Source organism: Homarus americanus, unplaced genomic scaffold, assembly GCF_018991925.1.
Source record: "Homarus americanus isolate GMGI-L3 unplaced genomic scaffold, GMGI_Hamer_2.0 scaffold33468, whole genome shotgun sequence".
Lineage (NCBI taxonomy): Eukaryota > Metazoa > Arthropoda > Malacostraca > Decapoda > Nephropidae > Homarus > Homarus americanus.
The window spans coordinates 9,798,189-9,820,544 of record NW_024714177.1 but is presented as its reverse complement, the minus strand read 5'-3'; the positions used below and the strand labels follow the sequence as shown (position 1 = coordinate 9,820,544).

General features: G+C 41.0%; 1 protein-coding gene across 1 annotated transcript; it reads right to left on the bottom strand.

Moving 5' to 3' along the window:
• Positions 1 to 2,156: 2,156 nt before the first annotated feature.
• Positions 2,157 to 20,902, bottom strand: LOC121878133 (protein obstructor-E-like). The gene is made up of 5 exons (XM_042384146.1): positions 20,768 to 20,902; positions 6,124 to 6,342; positions 5,091 to 5,279; positions 3,574 to 3,778; positions 2,157 to 2,594 (listed from the first exon to the last, which is right to left on the bottom strand). The coding sequence occupies exons 1-5, from the start codon at positions 20,805 to 20,807 to the stop codon at positions 2,576 to 2,578; spliced, it is 672 nt and encodes a 223-aa protein (XP_042240080.1). The 5' UTR covers positions 20,808 to 20,902; the 3' UTR covers positions 2,157 to 2,575.
• Between the last annotated feature and the right edge of the window lie 1,454 nt (positions 20,903 to 22,356).

Below are 22,356 nucleotides of genomic sequence, written 5' to 3'. Positions count from 1 at the left end.
AAGCACTAATTTTAGTTATACTAATTTATAAGGTATTGAACAAATATAGGAGGGAGATGATAAGATAATTTAGTTAGATAAGGTTGGATGGATACCTGTGAGATAAGGAATATACAGATAACATTAAAGTCTTTGAGGTTAAAAGAGAAAGTAGAATAGGAGACATTCCAAATTAGGTCACAAGAAATAATTGATAGTTAGTTTGAAATTGGAAGTAGAGGAGGGGAGGATGGATTCATGCAAATAAGCGAAAGTAAAGAATGGGGGTGATGGAAAAGTGGAGAATGTCTGGATGGATGGGTGGATGAATAGCAAAACACACGTGTCTTTGGTGTATAAACAAAACAGAGACACTATTTCCCTACTCACATGGAAAATACCCAAACAAAATTCAAGGTTTAGAAGAAGTTGCAGTTATTCTGTTTATCATAAGTGGTAAAGGGTATCGTCGGGGTGTGTTTGTCTGAGTACACTTCACAAGATTACAGAAGGAATTCTGGAAGTGAGGAGGAAGTTATCAAATACTTTATCAACATGAAGAAATCACACGATGAATTGGACAAAAATGGTCTTCGTGGGAAATTTTAACTTGGCATGGGATCAAAAGAAAATCCTTACGATAATTATAAATCTTCACCTTAAGTGTGGGTGCATCTTATAATTCACAAATGATCGAAATCAAAATACAGTTGAATATAAATGAAAGATTCTCAGAAGCTGTTAAAGAGTTTTGTATTCAAGAAGTACTACATCAGCAAAGAGTGTATAAACTAGATAGGTGTACGGCAAGGTAATGTTCTACCCACCTTTGGCTGCTCGGTGATGATAGGGGGGGGGGGGGAGTCTGTGACACGAGAGTGGGAATGGGTTATTGTAAGGTTAATTTTAGGTGTCGCAGAATGCAAGGGTAGATGGATGTAGATATTAGTGGTGGGGATAGATGGATGTAGATATTAATGGTGAGGGTAGGTAAGTAGATGATAGTGGTGAAGGTAGATAATAGTGGTGAGGGTAGATTAAGTATATATTAGTGGTGAGGGCAGATGAAGTAGATATTAGTGGTGAGTGTAGATGAAGTAGATATTAGTGGTGAGGGTAGATGAAGTAGATATTAGTGGTGAGGGTAGATGGATGTAGATATTAGTGGTGAGTGTAGATGAAGTAGATATTAGTGGTGAGTGTAGATGAAGTAGATATTAGTGGTGAGGGTAGATGAAGTAGATATTAGTGGTGAGGGTAGATGGATGTAGATATTAGTGGTGAGGGTAGATGAAGTAGATATTAGTGGTGAGGGTAGATGGATGTAGATATTAGTGGTGAGGGTAGATGGATGTAGAATCAGTGGTAAGAGTAAGAGTTGATGAAGTTCACATAGACGAAGCCAGACTTTTCAGGTCAGTGTAGATCAGGCAAAATATATATGTTATTATAAACGAAGCCATGTATTAGTGACCAAGGTAGATGAAGCCAGATATATGTGATCAAAGTAGATGAAGCCACATATATGTGATCAAAGTAGATGGAATCAGATATATGTGATCAAAGGAGATGGAGTCAGATATATGTGATCAAAGTAGATGACGCCAGATATAAGTTATTAAGGTACACGAGGCCAGATATGTGTGATCAAAGTAGATGAAGCCAGATATAGGTGATCAAGGTACACGAGGCCAGATATACAGTATGTAATAAAGACAGATGAAGCCAGATAAATATTATCAAGGTAGAAGGACCCAGCTATAAATTATCAAGGTAGATGGAGCCACCTATCTAATGTCTATGGGTAAAAATGAGTTTGGTTTTGTAGAAACAGAAGCCAAAGTGCAACTCTGTCAAGGAAGACAAGCTGGGGTCCTTACTGACCTTTGTGAGGTTAACAGGAAAATATATTTATTACGATTTATACAATAATCTACTTGAAGGAGAGAGAGAGGAGCGTGTTCCTATTCCCGCTGTTATGGTTGTCTGCCTAATAGATGTCTCAGAGAACAAACAGGTGTAAGAAACAAGAGGAATGAAAGAAAAATTGTCGGGAAAGGATTCACAAATTGGAGTGAGATAGAAGTAGAGAAAATTTGATGAGAGAGGGAGAGTGATTAAAGCTCCCTCCTTTATTAACCTCATGTTATCATCAGTAGGTGGACAGAAAGAACGAATCTGTTGATCTGATTTCCATATATTTGAGTAAGTTGAGGATAACAGGATATTATTACTCAAGTCGTACAGCTGATGAATGGCACTGAAGATAATGACCAATTGATACATAAAAAGTACAGATTCTCATGACAGTAATATATATATATATATATATATATATATATATATATATATATATATATATATATATATATATATATATATATATATATATATATATCGAAAAGATAAAATAAAAACATAACTGATATGAAGAGAAAAATAAATAAAAAATATAGAAAATCTAATAATATCAAATAAAACTTTTCTTCGGGATGATAATCTATGTAGGGACATCTTGGCAGTGTCTTGGCCAATGAGAGAGAGAGTTTCAGGATCTTTCTTCGCCTGCCCCTTTCTTCACTTATAAACTTGTGAGTTACTTGAAGTAGTTGGAGCTGAAACGAAAGAAAATAAGTGAACGAAGTGAACATTGTAAGATGTAGGGAGCAATTTTCTCCCTTTCTCTTAAACTAACAGAGAGAGAGACCCCAAAACCCTCTACCTAATGTTAATTTTTTATATCAATGTAACATTCATAATCCATAAACCATCGGTCAAAACAGTAACAAACTCGCTGACACTAATAAAAAACTGAAAAAAGTATTATATCGATTTCCCAATTATCACCCTAAATATAAAAATTATATAATTCATACATACATACATACATAATAAAAATAATGGTTGCCCATCTTGTAACGAGGATGGCCGGCCCCCACCCAGGCGTGAATTTTACGGTGAGGTAAGGTGTAGAATCTGTCGCCAACACAGCAACCACACCCGAAGTTAATTAGCATGCTTCCCTGTTGGGCGCTGTTAACGCTTCTGCGTCAACTGCCAGTATTTATGTGTCTCAGTGTACACCCTCACCTATTGTCTACCGTCAACTGCCAGTGTGCATGTGTTTCAGTGTACACCTCCACCCACTGTGTCACGTCAACTGCCAGTATTTATGTGACTCAGCGTACACCCTCACCTATTGTCTACCGTCAACTGCCAGTGTGCATGTGTCTCAGTGTACACCTCCACCCACTGTATATTTTACAGCACTTCTTGACACCAGGTTTCACCGTAAAAAAAATGGCTGCTAATGTCTAAGGTTTATAATTATGTAGTGACAGAATTATTTGATATATTATGATATTGGACGACTCTGTTGGATATATAACACAATATCTATGGATAAAGAACGGGAGCCCAAGGGATAAAAAGACCTTGAGGAAAAGTACAACTATCAGACGGATATAAGATGCCGCTGTGTAAGCAGGGAAAAACTTAGCAAAGATATGTACAGTAACATATTTCTCTTCTCTGTCTTCAGTATAAACAAGAACGATTGTTGCTGACACACCTATAACACATAAGATCACTCACCACTTAGGTACATATTTCGGGTCTTGACAGGACAGTGTCTCCTCGTCGAAGACCGTACTGTCTCCGCACCCGACGAGCCTTGGTTGGCCGTCCACGCACACGATGTAGCGGCCGCAGTCTCCTGAAGGATACCTAGGGAAGGGCAAGAACTTGGCCGCTGGATCCTTTGAGTCCACATAGCTGGGGCAGGTGAAGCCGACGATGTCTGCAAGAAACAAGAGGTTTGTTAGAGGGTCGTGGTTGTTATGGTCTAATGTGGATATGGCACACTAAATACATTGTTTCGGTTTACAAGGAGGCGGAATGACTGGAACTGTATTCATCCACCTTCACTTGATTAGCTGAGTCGACAAGGGGTGTACAGGATGTGAACCGGTGACGGTGACTCTTGGAACATCAGGCGAGCGGTGGATCCACTCTGCCGTCGCACCAGTAAATGGAAATATCTGAGCGAAATTGCTCGTGATATTTTATTTTATTTTCCACAATTATATCGAGTATAACGAAATCCACATTGAATCTTCTGTATAGTAATTGGTGTCATTATACTTGCATTATCTGTCATTAAACTGTGTTAAGAATATAGGTATAACCAAATTTATCTTATGTAATTTTCGCCTTTGAAGTGCCATTCCATTGAATCATTCTTCTTCCACGAGGCTAAGGTGACTGAACATGCTGATTCAACTACCGTACAAGATAAGATATATCCAATTACGGCCGTGACAGACTGCCATGATGACGCCTTTACCTCAGACAACCTACGTCAACACCTTACAACTGCCTCTATGTTCTTAACGGTCGATGACTTAGGTGTTTCCGCTACTCACTCTGATCCTCTGATTCAGGATCGAATTAGTGTAAACAGTTATTATATATGGTGCAATAGAGTGTTTAAATCAGTTTAATAATCAGAAAAAATAAAATGGGGTAATAAATTTGCAATATGTTCTCCTGGAGTGAAGCACGTGCTGAACATGTCGTAGAGAATCTGTTGACTGGATGAACCATTTACATCTTCAGACTAGATTTATGAGGTAATGATGACAGGCTGTCATCAGCATCACAATCAATAATGATCAATTCAATACATATCAAACTTGTGTGGGCCAGCGTGGTCTTTTCCGCTTCTTCTCTCACGTTTAAAGCACAAGTGACATCTTTACCGTCCACCGTGAGGGGAGGTCACTACCCTGTGGTAGGATCATTTCATGAATTTCTTTCAGTTTTATGAAAATACAATCCTCTTCGCCTACATCAATACACGGGTTCCCCCATTCTCCTCTATGCCACCTTCCTCCCATTTCCATCTCTCCACATTTCTTCGTTCCTCTTCCTCACATTCCAGCCTTCACTTCAACCACATTTCTTCTTTGCTCTCTCTCCACATCATTTCTCTACCCTGCCCCCACCTCCCCCCCCGTAGCTCTCTCTCTCCACATTCCCCCCTTCCCTTCTAATCACATTTCCTCTTTCCCCTCTAGTTCCATTCCCTCTTCCCCTCTCCCCACACTCACCTGAAGGGTTGCAGTACTCCACCAGGTCGGGCCAGTTGCAACCATGAATTTTTTCGTCGTACACGAGGCCAGGTGTGCAGGGCTCGTCGATGGGGTTTCCGTACACGCATTTGAGGAAGTAGGTCTCACACGGTCCACCAGCGTACAGACCGAACTGGTACTCGCAATTCCCTTGACCCAGGGGAGTCACTGAGGGCACAGAAGTAGCGTAAGGAACGTATATTATATTATATTATGTTATAAATATATAAATATATATATATATATATATATATATATATATATATATATATATATATATATATATATATGTGTGTGTGTGTGTGTCTATCATGTAGATCCACAATGAAAACGTGGATAAGATAAATCTTGATAAAATCACACGGGAAAAGGGAAACAACGGAGCACCGTTGTTTCCCTTTTCCCGTGTGATTTATCATATATATATATATATATATATATATATATATATATATATATATATATATATATATATATATATATATATATATATATATATATATATATATATGGGGGTCGGCCCATACCCCGTGTCGTTAATACACGTTTAAACTTGGGGGCCTACAAGTGATAAGTTGTTATATAGTGTATATGATAGTTTAGTCACGGGTATAGGCTATGAACTGCCCTTCAAATACAAACCATGGCAACGCGGGTTCCGAGGTAAACTAATTGATTAACACAAATGATCTAAATGTTCGTCTGCTGTCTTAAGATTAAAGTGATATAATGAGTTTTTTAATTCTGTTCAACAGAATAGAGAATTTAACATGTATGAGTAAACGTTTAGGATCTCGAAATTGTTTATGAAAATGTTTCCCACGCTGCCCCCCCCTCCCAAATGATCAGAAAAATGTTTGCTTTGTATCTTCAAGTGTGAGGAAAGTATATACTGCCTCTAGAGTGTTGGGGAAAATCTGTATAAAAAGAAGATGCTTAGCACCTCAGACTATAACAATAAAAACCGTCGTGGATTTCCTCAGCAACACAATAAAAATCGATGTATACTCACAATCAGCCTTTCGGTCCTCGCAGTTAACGCCCCAGTGGTAGTAGCAGTGATTATAAACACTCCCCTTGCCGTCGTAGAGTAACCCGTTCTCACAGTACTCGTAGGTCAAGGTGCCGTTCACACACAAGTAGAATTCATTGCAGGAGGTTGGGTGAGGGTATGTCTGTATGCCTTCATCATATTCGCAATAGGTTACTTCTGGGTGAATCTGAGAATGACCTGTGGGGGAGATAGATAGATAAATAGATAGATATTTTATTGACCACAAAAATACATGCTTTATGAATGTAAACAATATAGATTATGGTCCACGATTAAAATCTTCAACAGAAAAACAACAAATTAAAATACAGTTAACTAACTACATACAGAGACATTATGATTCATAACAACTCTGGACTAATAAAACAATAAGTTAATTAAAAAAAGGGACACTAAGATCTTCAACTAGGAAATGGTAGTACATACTGTACACATGATACGAGCAAAACTATTACGTAGGTTCATTTACACTTAAACATAGAAGGCAAATATAGAATGAATGGCACTGCATACAACTTCATGGTCAGACCTTTCAATGAACAAGTTTTCTAGTGTTGTGATGTTGAAATGTTGGCGCAAGTGCAATGTTATGGGACACTCTTCAAAGACATGCTTTTCAGTCTGAATTTCACCACATGTACACAGTCGTTCTTTTATCGGCAAGCGGCCTCTACCGCGCCTGTTCCGGCGTCCCTCCTCTACAGCGAGGGAGTGGGCGCTTACTCGCACTCGTGTTCATGATATGAGCTCCACATCACGAGAAGAAAAATTGAGTGTGCTAGTAGTGGTTCTGTGGTGATGAGCAGGTAGAAGGTGAGGTGAGGAGAGAGTGGGTCGTGAGGTGAGAGGAAGGAGGTGTGATGAGATGAGGTGTGGGTGAGTGGTGAGTGGTGGGTGGAGGGAGTAGTGAGGTGAGGAGTGAGTGGGTGGTGATGGGTGGGTGGGTGGTGCGGTGAGGTGAGAGGAAGGAGGTGTGATGAGATGAGGTGTGATGAGATGAGGTGTGGGTGAGTGGTGAGGGGTGGGTGGAGTGGTGAGGTGAGAAGTGAGTGGGTGGTGAGGGATGGGTGGGTGGTGTGGTGAGGTGAGAGGGAGGAGGTGTGATGAGATGAGGTGAGTGAGTGGTGGTGGTGGGTGGAGGGTGTAGTGGAGGTGAGGTGAGTGGGTGGTGAGGGGTGGGTGGAGGGTGTGGGGTGGGTGGTGAATGGTGTGGTGTGGTGAAGGGTTGGTGGTGTGGTGGAGGTGAGGGGTGGGACTGGTGGTGAAGTGTGGTAAGGTGATGGGATGGTGGTTGGTGTGGTGAGGTGAGGGGTGGTAGGTGGTGTGATGAGGGGTGGGTGAGTGGTGAGGGGGTGTAGGTGGTGTGTGGTGAGATGAGGGGTGGGTGGGTGGCCTGGTGAGGGTGGGTGGGTGGTGTGAGAGGTGGGTGAGTGGTGGGGGTTGGTGGTGTGATGAGGTGAAGGGTGGGTGGCGAGGTGAGGGAAGAGTAGGTGGTGTGGTGAGGGGTGGGTGGGTGGGTGGGTGGTGAGGTGAGGGGTGGGTGGTGTGGTGGGTGAGGGGTAGGTGGTGTGCTGGTGTGGTGAAGTAAGATTGGGTGGGTGGTGTTGTTATGTATTGTATTAATAAATTCTTCGATTTTAAGTAAAGTGAAAAAAAAAAAATAATGGAACAAAAATATGATAAATATAAACTCGAATTTTGGGTTGCTTGTAAAGGATGTATTTAATTATCTATATCTATGTGTGTATTTGTCTGCCTATCTGTTTGATTGTTTGTTGGTCGGTCGGTTAAGCACATAATGGAGGAAACTGCATCTCTCTCTCTCTCTCTCTCTCTCTCTCTCTCTCTCTTTCTTGAATAAAACAGAAGCCAAGGATATAATAAATACCTCAGCTAAAACGACAAGTACAGTAACAAGAGACACGACACACCTGTCCACAGTATCACCTACAGACTTGTGAAACTTAGCAGGTGAAATGAGACCGACCAGCCTTGAACACCCATGAGGGGAGTCTTCTGGTGAGGGGAGGGGGTGTAGGGTAGGGGAGAGGTAGTTGAGTAGGTTGTGTAGAAAGAGGGGGTGAGGTGGAGGAGGAGGAGGAAGGTAAGGTGGTGGAGGATGAGGGGTTAGGTGAAGGATGAGGAGGAGGGGTGAGGAGGTGGAGGAGGAGGAGGAAAGGTAAGGAGGGGGTAATGTGATGGAAGAGGAGGTGTGGTGTGGGCGTGGTTCTCCTGGTAGTAGGGTCGACTCTGATGGCTACATTGCTGTGGTTACCGATCAGTGTATAGGGAAGGGAATATGGCACAATCTTCTATCTGTTTCTGTCTGCCCTTCTCTCTGTATTTGTCTGTATATTTCTTTATGTCTGTCTCTTTCTCTCTCAGTCTGTTTGCTTGTCTGCTTCACTCTTTATGTCTGTCTGTTTGTCTGTCTGTCTGTATGTCTATATGTATGTCTGTCTGTCTCCTTTTCCGTCCTTTCTTTTTGAGTTATTATTTTTGTCAGTGCGATTTCTTCTGGACGAAGATGAAGAAGAAAATAAGAAAAACAAATTGAAGATGTAAGGAAAAGATGAAAAAGACGATAGAAAGAAGAAAACTAAGAAAAAGAAGAAAATAAGGTACTGGAGAACTATCACCACAATACAACACCAACATTGGAACTACTGGTACCTTTGGGGGGAATTCCTATGAATCATTTACTCCAGAAAAATCACCATAACGTAGAAATTCCTTATATTTGTATGACTCTGGGAAGTAAAGGTTATTACAGAAGTTATAAAACCTCGTATGTGTGTTTATATTTTCAATTATTGGTAAAAAAATGAATAGAAAAGTCTTGTTATAGTATTCAGTCTCAAAAATTGCAGAAGTTTGATACGTTTGATCTGAAAAAAAAAACAGGCGTATTTTCCGTGTGTTTTATATGAATTTGTAAAATGAAATACCACATCAATCCTAAAAAAAAAATAGAAAATAGTCCAGATGTGTACATAATTCCGCAACAAGCTAATAGCAATTCTCAATCTGTGTAATTCTCTCAGGGAACGATCACATGGAGTCACAATATTCAAGACACAATGAAATGAACTACAAGTAAACCCTAAATGTTGACGATTTTTTTTATTTCTGACCTTTATAAATTTCACCCAAAGAGAGTAACTTTCTTAGTCATTTCTCGCCTGTGTGTAGTGGCGGGCAATTCGGATTAGCTTGATAGGTCTTATTATTGAGAGAACAGTTGGTAAAAATTTTGGTTTTTGTGATTGATCTTTGACCTATAAAAATTTGATTTAGACCGTAAATAAGTGAATGTACGAAATGAAAAACGAGAGAAGATGATGAAAAAGAAACACTAAAAGTCTCAAATATCTTTCCTTCATTTTGGTGTTAGGAAAAGAATAATGGAATTCAGAAACTTTTAATATTGAATGTCACACTACAGAATCGTAAGCCACAATAATTAAAGTAACTGTTAAGACTTATATGCGGTTTATCGAGTGTTTGAGACTGAAAATAAACTTTGTGGTTGAGTGAGTGAAGGTGGTGGAGGAGACAGCAGGCTCAAGGACTCCCACACAGGTAAAGGGCCACTTTCACTCCACCTGCAGCAGCAATGCCTCCCACCACCCTCCCTCACCTGTCTCCTCCACCCAAAGCTCACTAATCGTCTGCAGCTAAATATCCACTCATCCACCTCTTCCAATTCCCACCACCACCTCCCCCATCTCCTCCACCCACCGCTTATCACTTATGCACCTTCCCCCTCCCCCACACTTCCTCCACCCCACCTTCTCCACCCACTCACCCACCCACCCATACATCTCCTACATTCCCTCCGCACCACTTTCTCCACCTGCCAACCCACCTCACTCCACTCTTTCTCACTTCACCCTCCCCCAGACAACCATCTCCTCCACTAGGACTACCTCTCCCGACCACTTCTAACACGATGCCACCCAATGTGTACCGTTCCTCAGCCACTGTGTGTCCTAACTTCCAGAAACATATTAGAGAGAGAGAGAGAGAGAGAGAGAGAGAGAGAGAGAGAGAGAGAGAGAGAGAGAGAGAGAGAGAGAGAGAGAGAGTAACGTACCATTCACTTGTATATTTCCACAATCACACAATTACGTAAAAAAAAATCCGCCAATTGACTTTCTCATTTTACTTTACGTGGAGTCACTGTCGACATTTTCTCACAGTCCTTACAAAGTTCGGCCCAGTACACGTGATTAATGCTAATAACACATTAACGGGCCCTAACAACAGTGGCCCTGAACAATACATCAATAAGTCAGTTTCACCACTGGAGAACAAACAAAAACTAAGGAGGAAATATGACTTTCTTATTACAGTTACGTCATCTGGACTCTGTTAGAGTTGAGTTGTCAGGTAGTAAATTCCAGACGTTTTATTGTATTAATCGTGATTTTTTTTCTTTTATGCCAGTCTAGCAATCAGTCATCCTGCCAGGTACTGTCTGTTCTTATTCGTCTTAAACTGTCTTTCTAAGTTTAATGGTAATCTGATTGTCTCTTGTTTGTATTCTGTCTTCATTATGTTTTGTTTTTGTTTGTTATTTTATTTGTTTAAAATAATATTAATATTCTTTTACTTCATAGTTCTCTCTCACACACACACACACACACATAATGCTGGTCTTAAAGTTTTAAAATAAAATAAAAATAGTGACTCCAAAACAAAATTATTATTATTAATTAATTATTATTATTATTATTATTATTATTATTATTATTATTATTATTATTATTATTATTATTATTATTATTATTATTATTATTATTACAACTTTGCTGTCACTCGGAATCGAGTATGACGATTATCCAGCTATGATACGATGATATGAGTTATTAAGGCTGTCACCTAAATTGGTGAGTTTTGAGGTGACTAAAGAGGTCGATACGGGACCGACAGAGTCGTTCACATACGTTGCACATGTGGAGGGCTGCATCTAGTGCGGGAGGGGCGGGGCGGTGACAGTGTCTTTCCGTCGTTGGCGCTTTTCTGCCTCGGTTTGCAGTCGGGCTAACTCGAAATTATTGACACCTTCTCGTGTGGTGCTCCTCCAAACATTACGATGCAGAGTAATCGACTCCCAGGTGAGGGAGTCGATTTAACACTTTTTCAGGTTTGTCGTGAGACAATCCTTATACCTTTACAGTTTCCCGCCGGCGTTACGTTTAATATTCGTTAAGTGACTGTAAATAGCTGCTTTGGCAGTCTACCGTTGTTCATGCAGGTAATATGGCCAGTCCAGCTTAACTACGCTTCTACAGTTGGTGTCAGCAAGAATACTAGCATTTTTTCTCTTGTCTTCCCAACAAACACGGAGAATGGGGCGTAGACTACGTTGGTGAAAGTTTTCAAATGCCTTGAGGTGTCTCCTGCATGTGACCTATGTCTCACTGCCATATAGCAGGGTGGGAAGGACCACTGATCAATATACGTGCAGCTTTGTAGATAATTGCATCTCACTACAGCTGAAGACACGGTTTCGGAGTCTGCCAAAGGCTTGAGATGCACATCTGATCCGATGCTGAATCTCTTCATCGATGTCTGCGGTGGTGGACAGGTGAGAGCCGAGATACCGAAAGTGGGTAACATTAGAGTGGGTAGTACTGTTAATCTGAATGGATGGTGGAGGTGTGGCTGAACCAGGGGCAGGTTGAAAGAGAATCTGAGTCTTACGTACATTTACCTCAAGGCCGAAGTGTGCAGACGCATCTGCATAGGTGTTCAGGATCTCCTGTAGGCCATGTTCAGGGTGGGCAATAAGGGTGAAGTCGTCTGGATACTGAAGTTCAGTAATGGAAGCTGCCGACACCTTTGTTCCTGCCTGGAGTCATCTTATGTTGAAAAGACCCCCCCCCCCCTTCATCCAGTACTCGATGTCCAGCCCGCCGGCTAAATTGGCACTGGCACAAGTAAGGAAGGCAGCCAAGAAAATGGAAAAGAGAGTTGGTGCCAGTACACACCCTTGTTTAACCCCCATCCCCGTTTGGATAGGGAAAAACTCAGACTGGGTTCCATTATGCAGGACACTGCCGCTCATGCGATCGTGGAGTTGTCACGACGCTGTTGTCTGCACTTTTCCTGTATCTGGCGGGCAGCAAAGATCATGTCAGTGGTGCAGCGTGATGGTCTAAAGCCACATTGAGATTCTGGGAGGAAGGTTCCGCCTCAGGAAGAAATCTGTTTAGGAAGACTCGGGCGATAATCTTGCTAGCTACGGAGAGCAGCGAGATCCCGCTATAGTTGCCACAGTCTGACAGGTCTGCCTTATTCTTACAAATATTGATGATGGAGGCGTCTTGAAGAGCTTGGGGGATTTCATCCTTTTCCCATATATTCTCCAGGGGAGTGTGGAGACAGCTGGTAAGCAGAGACCCTCGGCTAGGATTCTATCAGGTCTTGAGGCTTTGTTGTTTTTCATCTGTTTGATGGCAGTAGGTGCCTCATCCAGGGATGGAGGATAGCTGAGGTAGGTCAGCTCTGAATGCTGAGGGACCTCTTGGGTAGTCAGTACAACCACATCGGTGTTTTGGCTGATCAGTGAATGTTCGTGCTCTTTCCAGCACTGAACGTTGCCTTCTACACCATTAATTAGGGAGTTGCCATCGGATGAGCGGAGAGGGGCTGCGCCATGAGTGACTGGCCCATAAAATGTTTTAGTGCAATTGCAAAATTCACACATCTTGTGCCTATCTGCTAGTTTTTGTGTTTTTCATGCTTTAATTTTAAACCAGTCATTCTTAAGACTGCGAAGTTCGCGCTGGGCCGTCGCTTTCTTCTTGTGGAAGGTATCGTCTTTGGTCCAAGACTGAGGGTTGTTCTGCCAGTCAGTTAAAGCAGCACGTTTATCATCGACGAGTACATTGATTTCCTGGTCACTTTCATCAAACCAGTCATGGCGTATTCTTCGATCTGGCCGAGCGTCTTTCTGCAGGTTTTTGTCATGACAGTGTCGAGAATAGACTCTTCCGAAACTTAGTTAAAAACAAAGTACTTGTAGAAATCCCAAGAAGGTGGTTCAAGAAGCTGGGTAACGTTAATAGGCTATTTGTTTAAGCTTAACTTTATAAAGCTTGAAGGCTTGAACCTATAGTGATATCATCTAAGGTTATATAGTATCAAGATCCAATGATTTTATAGGTAAATTATAAACAGAGCACAACAAGGTGATATGCTTAGTCCTCCTCTTCTGTGTCACGAAGTAGAAATATACCGGGTAAGTACAATAATTTCATGAAACATACTATAGAGAAAGATCAAGAGTACAGAGTAAGATCTAAGGTCTAGAGTAAGATTGGGAAAGATTCCGACCTGTGACCTTTTACATGTGGTCACTGTATTGTATTATGTAAGATAGAGTGTAACGTGTACAACGACCTCGAAAACTGGGTCAGCTGGCCAATATTGGAAGTATGAACTGTCAGCTCAACAAAACATTCAAAACCATCTGATTAAAAGCATGTATCCACGGACCAAAAAATTACATGTAAAAACTATGGACGTTTCTATGAACACACACACACACACAAACACACACACACACACACAAACACACACACACACACAAAGATGACTAAGTAAGTGCCTTCTAAGTTTGACTCAAATCGATTGTAGTGTTGTCCAGATATCGCCTGGAAACATAAGTCATTGGTTAGATATGTACAGAAAATAAAGCCCCAGTGTTAGGCACACCAGGGAACATGAGTCACTGTATCACTTTCAAGACTATTTGTTGAGTCATTATTGACATAATTGCCTGGAAACTAAACATAAAACAGCATAAACACGATAAACCGCAGATAATTATAGTTAAAACAAATAATCAAGAGTCTCCCTGCCTTCACCACGACACGACACACAGTAACAAGATGTGGGAGTTACATGCCCGAAATAGATGGGTTTAGATATATTTTGGTGTCCCTTCTTAATACTGAAAGTTGACTCTAAATTTGTGTATGTTATTTCGAGTGTATTTCACGGTTTGTATATACAAGGTCGTCTATGGCAGATTATTATACACCAGTTAATACAAAAAACAATAGTAAACATAGAATATCCCATTACAACCCCAAAAAATTTAATAAAACAAATCCTATATTTAATAAAACTAAAATAATACAATGATGGTACAGTTTCTTTAAGTCATTGTCTGTTAAGTAGTAAGTTCTTGACTGGCTATTATTTTTGCCTCGCTTCTGAATTTAGCGGGAAACTTTATTCAACAGAGGTAAAATGTATCATATCTGCGTTATTAGTTTTGGTATGGGTACTTAATACGGATTTTGATGACCTTTTTATAAGAGAAAATTAATCTGTTTTCCCCTTGGCTGATCTGTTCCCGTTTACTATAATAATGTGGTAAAGGATTTATAGGATTTATATGATCATTATTATTATTATTATTATTATTATTATTATTATTATTATTATTATTATTATTATTATTATTATTATTATTATTGGGTTAGGCTATTTTTCCAAACTATATGAACAACTGTCTCCTTCATTGTCTGTCTGTCCCTCTCGCTCTCCTTCAATCTATTTTCTCTCTCCCTCTTTAGATTCCTCCTCTCTCCATACCCCCCTCTTTAGGTCCGTCCCTCCCCTCCCCCACCAGACCTGGATGAAGGAGGCTAGCCTTAAGGGGTGTTTAGAGGAGACAAAAACCTGAACTAATTCTCTTCCTCAGAACAGGTCCGTTAGTCAAGGTCAGCGAGTGACTGTTGAGATGGGTGGGGCCATAGTGGTCTTACTGTTGTACCTGTTAACGGTGAGTTAGCTTATGTTCACAGTGTGTTAGTTTGTATTAACGGTGAGTTAGCTTGTATTAACGGTGAGTTAGCTTATGTTCACAGTGTGTTAGTTTGTATTAACGGTGAGTTAGCTTGTGTTAACAGTGAGTTAGCTTGTATTAACGGTGAGTTAGCTTATGTTCACAGTGTGTTAGTTTGTATTAACGGTGAGTTAGCTTGTGTTAACAGTGAGTTAGCTTGTATTAACGGTGAGTTAGCTTGTGTTAACAGTGAGTTAGCTTGTATTAACGGTGAGTTAGCTTGTGTTAACAGTGAGTTAGCTTGTATTAACGGTGAGTTAGCTTGTGTTAACTGTGAGTTAGCTTGTATTAACGGCGAGTTAGCTTGTGTTAACTGTGAGTTATGTTGTATTAACGGTGAGTTAGCTTATGTTCACAGTGTGTTAGTTTGTATTAACGGTGAGTTAGCTTGTGTTAACTGTGAGTTATGTTGTATTAACGGTGAGTTAGCTTATGTTCACAGTGTGTTAGTTTGTATTAACGGTGAGTTAGCTTATATTAACTGTGAGTTATGTTGTATTAACGGTGAGTTAGCTTGTGTTAACAGTGAGTTAGCTTGTATTAACGGTGAGTTACCTTGTGTTAGCAGTCAGCTAGTTTATGTTCACATTGAGTTAGGTTGTGTTAACAGTGAATTAGCTTGTATTAACGGTGAGTTAGCTTGCATTAACAGTGAGTTAGTTTATGTTAACAGTGTGTTAGGTTAACAGTGAATTAATTTGTGTTAACAATGAGTTATGTTGTATTAACAGTGAGTTAACTTGTGTTAAAGGTTAGTTAGTTTGTATTAACACTGAGTTAGTTTGTGTTAACACTGAGTTAGTTTGTGTTAACATTGAGTTAGTTTATGTTAACATTGAGTTAGTTTATGTTAACATTGAGTTAGTTTATGTTAACATTGAGTTAGTTTGTGTTAACATTGAGTTAGTTTGTGTTAACATTGAGTTAGTTTGTGTTAACATTGAGTTAGTTTGTGTTGGGTTAGTTTGTGTTAACACAGGTGCATGAATGATAAGAGAACAGGTGCATGAATGATAAGAGAACAGGTGCATGAATGATAAGAGAACAGGTACATGAATGATAAGAGAACAGGTGCATGAATGATAAGAGAACAGGTGCATGAATGATAAGAGAACAGGTGCATGAATGATAAGAGAACAGGTGCATGAATGATAAGAGAACAGGTGCATGAATGATAAGAGAACAGGTGCATGAATGATAAGAGAACAGGTGCATGAATGATAAGAGAACAGGTGCATGAATGAATAATTTTTTCGATCATAATGAAGGAATGAATAAAGGCTGTTGTTTGCATTATAATTTTTTTTTTTTTAGGTTGGAGGCAATATCGAATTTATGCACAGGACCATTTTATTTTATGTAAAGAAATGAACGCACAGGATGCCATGGAACACGAATAAACAAACAAACAAACAAACAAACAAATAAATAAATAAACATATCAATAAACAGACAAATAAATAAATAAATAAATAAATAAATAAATAAATAAATACGATCTAAGGAAATGAAAAAGACAGATAAGATAAATAATTTGGTTGTTCAACTCGCCCCGAAATAAAAACGGTGAAAAAACAAAACATAGGTAGAGTTGGTGCTTTAAAATTTACACGAATGTTATGTTCCACAAAGCCAGCTTTTTTCTTCTAGTTTTATCTTCTTATGTAGATATAATGATCACCCTTGAAGCCTCCTGGCAAACGGGTCATTGTTGCCTCATCTTTCGACTTGCTCAAACTTCCCACTTGCGTCAGATTAATGTGCATGTAGACCACTGCCCTGAAACAACACCTCCTCCACACCTGCATTATAATGGTACCTGCCTCCTCCTTAAGACATCCTGGAGGTCGTGACGTGGAGACCGTGAGAAATGCCAGGCTAGATGTAATGAAACTCTGCTCCTATTTCCTTCCCCTGGCAAAAGGAATCGCAAGTTATGTCATGAGGTTCTAGTCTAACCTGTGATGATAACTAGGGTAGTGTTGTTGATGGTCATGATATCAAATTCGAGAGAGTGGTGTTTTTTTTCCAGTCACCAGCCCTCGTGAGTTCCTTATAGACAATATGAGCAACGTCTACCCTATCTAGATTGTCTACCTGTTGCTGCTCGAATAATACTGTTTGTTGATGTTCTTAAATAATTTTGTCTAGTCTACTCCATTTGCGTTAAACTAGTACTAAAAAATCGTTCCAATCGACGAATGTAATTGAATGAATGAACGAGGTGGTTGAAACTGGTAAGAACTGGGTCGGGAGTGTGAGCCAGTGGTGGTGTGGCGCTGTTGGTGGTGAAAAGGCAGACGGGAGGTGGTGTGTTATGTGTAGTGATGCATGTAGCGAGGGCAAGAGGGAGGGAAGGAGGTGGTGTATTTACGGTATTTTTTTTTTTTGTAGAGAAAGGAAGGGTGAAAGAAGATTAGAGGTGGGGGAAGGAAGTTATAATTCGGAAATTAAAGAAGTTAGGAGGAGGTAAGAGAGGGCGGGCTGACCGCCTAGCTAAGCTAATTGTGTGTTAGGGTTGTGTCATGGATTAGTTATTGTCTGTCGGTACAGGCACTAGACATCCTACCCTATCCCATACATGGGGGTTTTAAGGGCCTTATTTCATATTCCGCCGACCCTACTGGCGGATGTTGGTCTAGGGAGGTTGTCTATTGCCTGGCCGTGTAGATCGGGGGTGGCAATGGACCTTTTGAGATTTGGTAACTTTTTGGGAACCATGTATGGTTGTTGTCGTTATCTGGTGGGAGTCTTTGAAGGAGTTCTTGCTCTGATCGTTCTATCTTTTGCCAGATTCTGCTGGCCAGGTTGTGCAGCTGCTGGTTGATGGGTTTCATTCTCAGGTCTCTATGTATCTCGGCTGTGGTTCTGGTGAAGGGGTATCTTTCGCCTGTGACGATTCTTAGGGCTTCATTTTGAACCACCTGTAATTTTATTATTTGAGTAGTGCTCATAGTATGAAGAGGTATTGCTGGGTAAGTTAATATCGGTGTGATAAATGATGTCACTAGACAGAGTTTTTTTTTCTCAGGAAGCGCTTTAAAGCGGTATAGTTTTCTCAGCTCTCTTTTTGCTTTTTCCTTCCTGCTGTGGACATGATGGGCGTAATCTGTCGTGGATATATCTAGGCCCAGGAGGGTCCCTCTGCTTTTGTATTCTATCTGGGCATTATTGGTTACTAATGGATGGGTTTTCCTTCTGCATAAGGGTATCACTGTGAATTTCGGGAGACTGGTTTGGATTTTCCATTGTTCTTCGTAATTATTAAACCCTTTCTAATTCCCGCCTGGTGTTGTCGGCCTGTAGCGCTCGCGATTTTCCTTGATGTGTTGTTATTTGAGTGATGTCATCTGCATACATAATATCTTCGTTACCAATTCTAGTGGGAGGCGGAGTGTCACTTGTGTAGATAATATATAGGGCGGGGGAGAGGACGCTCCCCTGAGGGACTCCACTCATGAGTGGGAAGGTCTCTCCTGTGTGTTGTCCTACCCTCAGTCTGGTATGGTGGCGCAGGCAGTGAGAGCAGGGAGGGAGGGGGATGAAGGCAGGGAGGGAGGGAGGGAGGGGGTCTCGGAGTGGTGGTGCAAATCTGGCCAAGGTGGGCTACCTGAGCGGGTCTGTGCTGGCATGGAGTAGTCGGGGTGTGGCGACGTGAAGGAGGTTGAGAACACTTGGGGGAGGGGAGGGGAACGAGTGTGGGAATGATAAGGGATGGGGCCGTAGTAAGGGGATGTTGGTGCCAGAAAGGAAAGACGGAAAGAACTTTTGTGTGGATGAGGGAAGGAGTGGAGTGGGTGGGGTCCTGGATCTTGAATGGGGAAGGGGAAGTATCACTGCACTGGAGAGGGGGGGGGGGTTACCTGGTCACCTCCAGGTAGAGCAGGTCCTGTTGTCCCTGTGTGTCGCACTGGTTGCTAAGGAAGAGGCCAGAAATTTATCCTTGTCTTAAAACCAAGGAAATGCTGCGCCTGTATTACATAATCCAGACATAAGTGAACCGAGCCGGAGTGTCATTGACTGGAGACTTTCTCATACAACATCGTACCTGTTATGTGCTTTAAAACACAATATATCGAACAAACAGAATTACTGAATTTGCCTCACCAGGGGTGAGCCCTCCTCGAAAAAGTTACAAAGCGGATCATTTGGTGCATTACCGATACACATACACACACACACACACACACAAACAAAGACACACACATACACACACACGTGGACAATAGATACCCTTCCCACCCCGTCCAAGCCCTGACATCATTATTCCCAACGCACTCATCTTACCCCTCTACAACCTCTCACCCTGTGCAAGTCCTCATCCTCTTCAGGCTCACACCTTATCTCTGCTTCCCTCCAAGGACGGGTAAGTGACGGGTTGTGTATGATTACAGGTGGTGGAGAGGTCGATGGTGTTTACAAAAAAGTGGCACAATGGTGTGAGAGAGAGAGAGAGAGAGAGAGAGAGAGAGAGAGAGAGACTTTAGACTATGCGGGAAAAGAAGAAAAAATTAAAATGCCATCTCGGCCACAAGAGACAACGGAGTCATTCTGTCGTACGTGAGCATCTGACGTTAGAGTGTCAGCACAGACTTAACTGACAACCAGGCTCAGTTAACACCAAGTGTCAGTAGTCAGCAACAGGCACCACCAACACTTGTTCTCATTGTCCACTGCTCCTCGTTAACACACATTTCACCTCAAGAAATGTAATTTATTTTTATTTTTTGTCTATTCTGATAAATAATTTATGGTTACTTTCATAAATTGGTAAAGCATAAATACATTTCAATACAGCATGGATACAGCACACTGTATACTAAGCCTTCTGTACACAAGGAGGCTACGTGGTCGGTACAACACCCGATCGCCTTCACTTTCCCAACTGTTAAAGTCAGGTTCACATTTACAGCTGGGTGGACTAGGGGTGTCCAAAGATCAAAGCAACGACTCCTAGATCGGGAGGAAAGCGTTTTACCCACTCAGCTTCAAGACACAGTGAACGGTACCTAATAACCCTGGCATTTGAGGCACTCCAGTACACCTTAGATCTAGTGGTCCGCGCTAACAACACTGGCATATGCAGTACCTAAAGTTTATTTATATCTAGCAAACAATTACAACTCCCCAAACACATACACAATACACGCCAATAATAACAACCAATAGGAGACTTTCATAACATAGTCATCATAAGACTCTCATGCATTCCCGCCAAGACGAGAGGCAGCTTTTTCATGGTCTGATGAATCATGGCTGGACGACCAAAGAAAAAACTGTATTGATCACGGTCTGCATGAGAGAAATGGTTTGCCTTTCACCACGACTGGTCCCCCGCCGCCATATGGCCGCTGTACTCAACATTTACATGACTGGGATCCTCGCTCGTGCCACCTTGTACCGAAACTGGTCTAAGAGTTTTGAAAAGGGCAGAAACTGGCTGGTCTGTTTTATGTATGTGGTCGTAAAATAAAGGGTGTTGTTGGTAAGACGGTGGTCACACGACACCCTTTGAGTTACGGAACAAGGCGAGCAAGGTCATCAGACAATTAAAGGCGCCACTCAAGAACCCCGACCTTGTTTTTTTAAAGATAAGATAAAAGAGCAAACAAATAAAAGATTTACTTAACAGATAACACAAAAGGTGACTCTCCCTGACACACACAGTAGTAGCTGTTAATAATAAGCAGCTTAACAAGATCAACATTTAAAAAAAAAAGAACGTTTCAGTCTTACCAAGGGCCACTAGAGCCAGGAATACTGCCGCAGACAACATGGTGATTCTTTCACCTGGATCCAACACTGACTGAGCCACTACACTCGATTTCGAAGGCTCCTCGAGTCCAGCCAGGCCACCACTGCCAAGTTTCGCGGTCCGCTGCACCTCTGAATCCTGATAGTTAGGGAGAAGGGTGAGGGAGGGGGAGCTAAGAGAATGGGTGATTTTCGAGACGTGACAGGGTTCTTGGACTTCACGTTCTTCTTCACTTTCACTGAATAAATTACTTTTTAAAGCCCCACCCAGCAATGGCTTGGCAATTTTCACCGATCGTTACAAGGGGAGGGTCATATAATAGTATTGTTCGTTCACCGCTAAATTCGTCAATCGTGGCCTGTCTTGTTGATTTTCTTCGGCAGGTAATGAGTCGTTCAAGGTTACTGTACCTCAGCAAGAGTGAAAAGTTCACACAAGTAGACTATTTCTCAACTGAACTGTATTTTGGGATCGTCGATCACAAGGGATTCCTTGAATGTAGTACCCAACATCGAAAACATCGACGATTCCTTAATCTGACTAAAGATTACTATTTTATAATCCTTTTGGCGATTAATTTATTCTTTCACTCTTCACAGGAAGAGAATAAGAATAATGCTGTTTGTCTACTTTCTTCACTACACAACAATAATAATAATAATAATAATAATAATAATAATAATAATAATAATAATAATAATAATAATAATAATAATAATAATAATAATAATAATAATAATAATAATAATAATAGTAATAATAATAATAATAATAATAATAATAATAATAATAATAATAATAATAATAATGATGATGATGATGATGATGATGATGATGATGGTGGTGGTGGTGGATTTATTCAGATTGGCGACTGTACTGAAGGTGGAGGAGAGACGTAGAGAGAGAGCGTTGCCAGAGAATAAGGGAGTTCCCAACTATGTGGCATTTTGTGGTTTTTGGGAAAGACAAGGTGTAATGAGGCAGGGATAATGGCTGTTTGTTAAGAAGTTATTTAAGTCTCTGTCTGTGTATTTGCGTGTAATAATAATAATAATAATTAAGGGTTTATTGAAAAAATTCTGCAGCCCGAAGGCTGAAAATATACATTGGACATAAATGACTTATTACATATATTGGTGGTTTAACAAAAGCCTTCATTAGAGAAAGGTAAAGGAACATACAGTGAACATACAGATTATTGTAGGTGTTGAACAGCAAACTCGTAGTGTAGTAACTCCCTCCCAGATGGTGTTAGGAGGAACTCACGTGGTGTAGTAGTTCCCTCAGATGGTGTTATGAGGGACCTGGCGTGGTGTAGTAATTACCTCACAGATGGTGTTATGAGGGACCTCGTAGTTAGCAGTAATTCCCTCACAGATGGTGTTAACTGAGGGACCTCACATGGTGTGTGCGTTCCCTCAGTTGAATTGATATAGGGACCTCGTGGTGCTTAATGGATTCCACTCAGTTGGTGTTATAAAGGGACCTCACGTGGTGTAGTGAGCCCACCTCTACAGATGGTGTTATGAGGGACCTCACGTGGTGTAGTAATTACCTCACCGCTGGTGTT

Bases quoted from the DNA above. Each gene is read 5' to 3' on its own strand.
- LOC121878133 (XM_042384146.1), bottom strand. From the start codon at position 20,807: ATGTTGTCTGCGGCAGTATTCCTGGCTCTAGTGGCCCTTG. The intron at 6,343-20,767 runs GTAAGACTGAAA...TCTCCCCCACAG, and splicing joins CCTGGCTCTAGTGGCCCTTG to GTCATTCTCAGATTCACCCA. The intron at 3,779-5,090 runs GTGAGTGTGGGG...TGTTTCTTGCAG, and splicing joins GGAGTACTGCAACCCTTCAG to ACATCGTCGGCTTCACCTGC.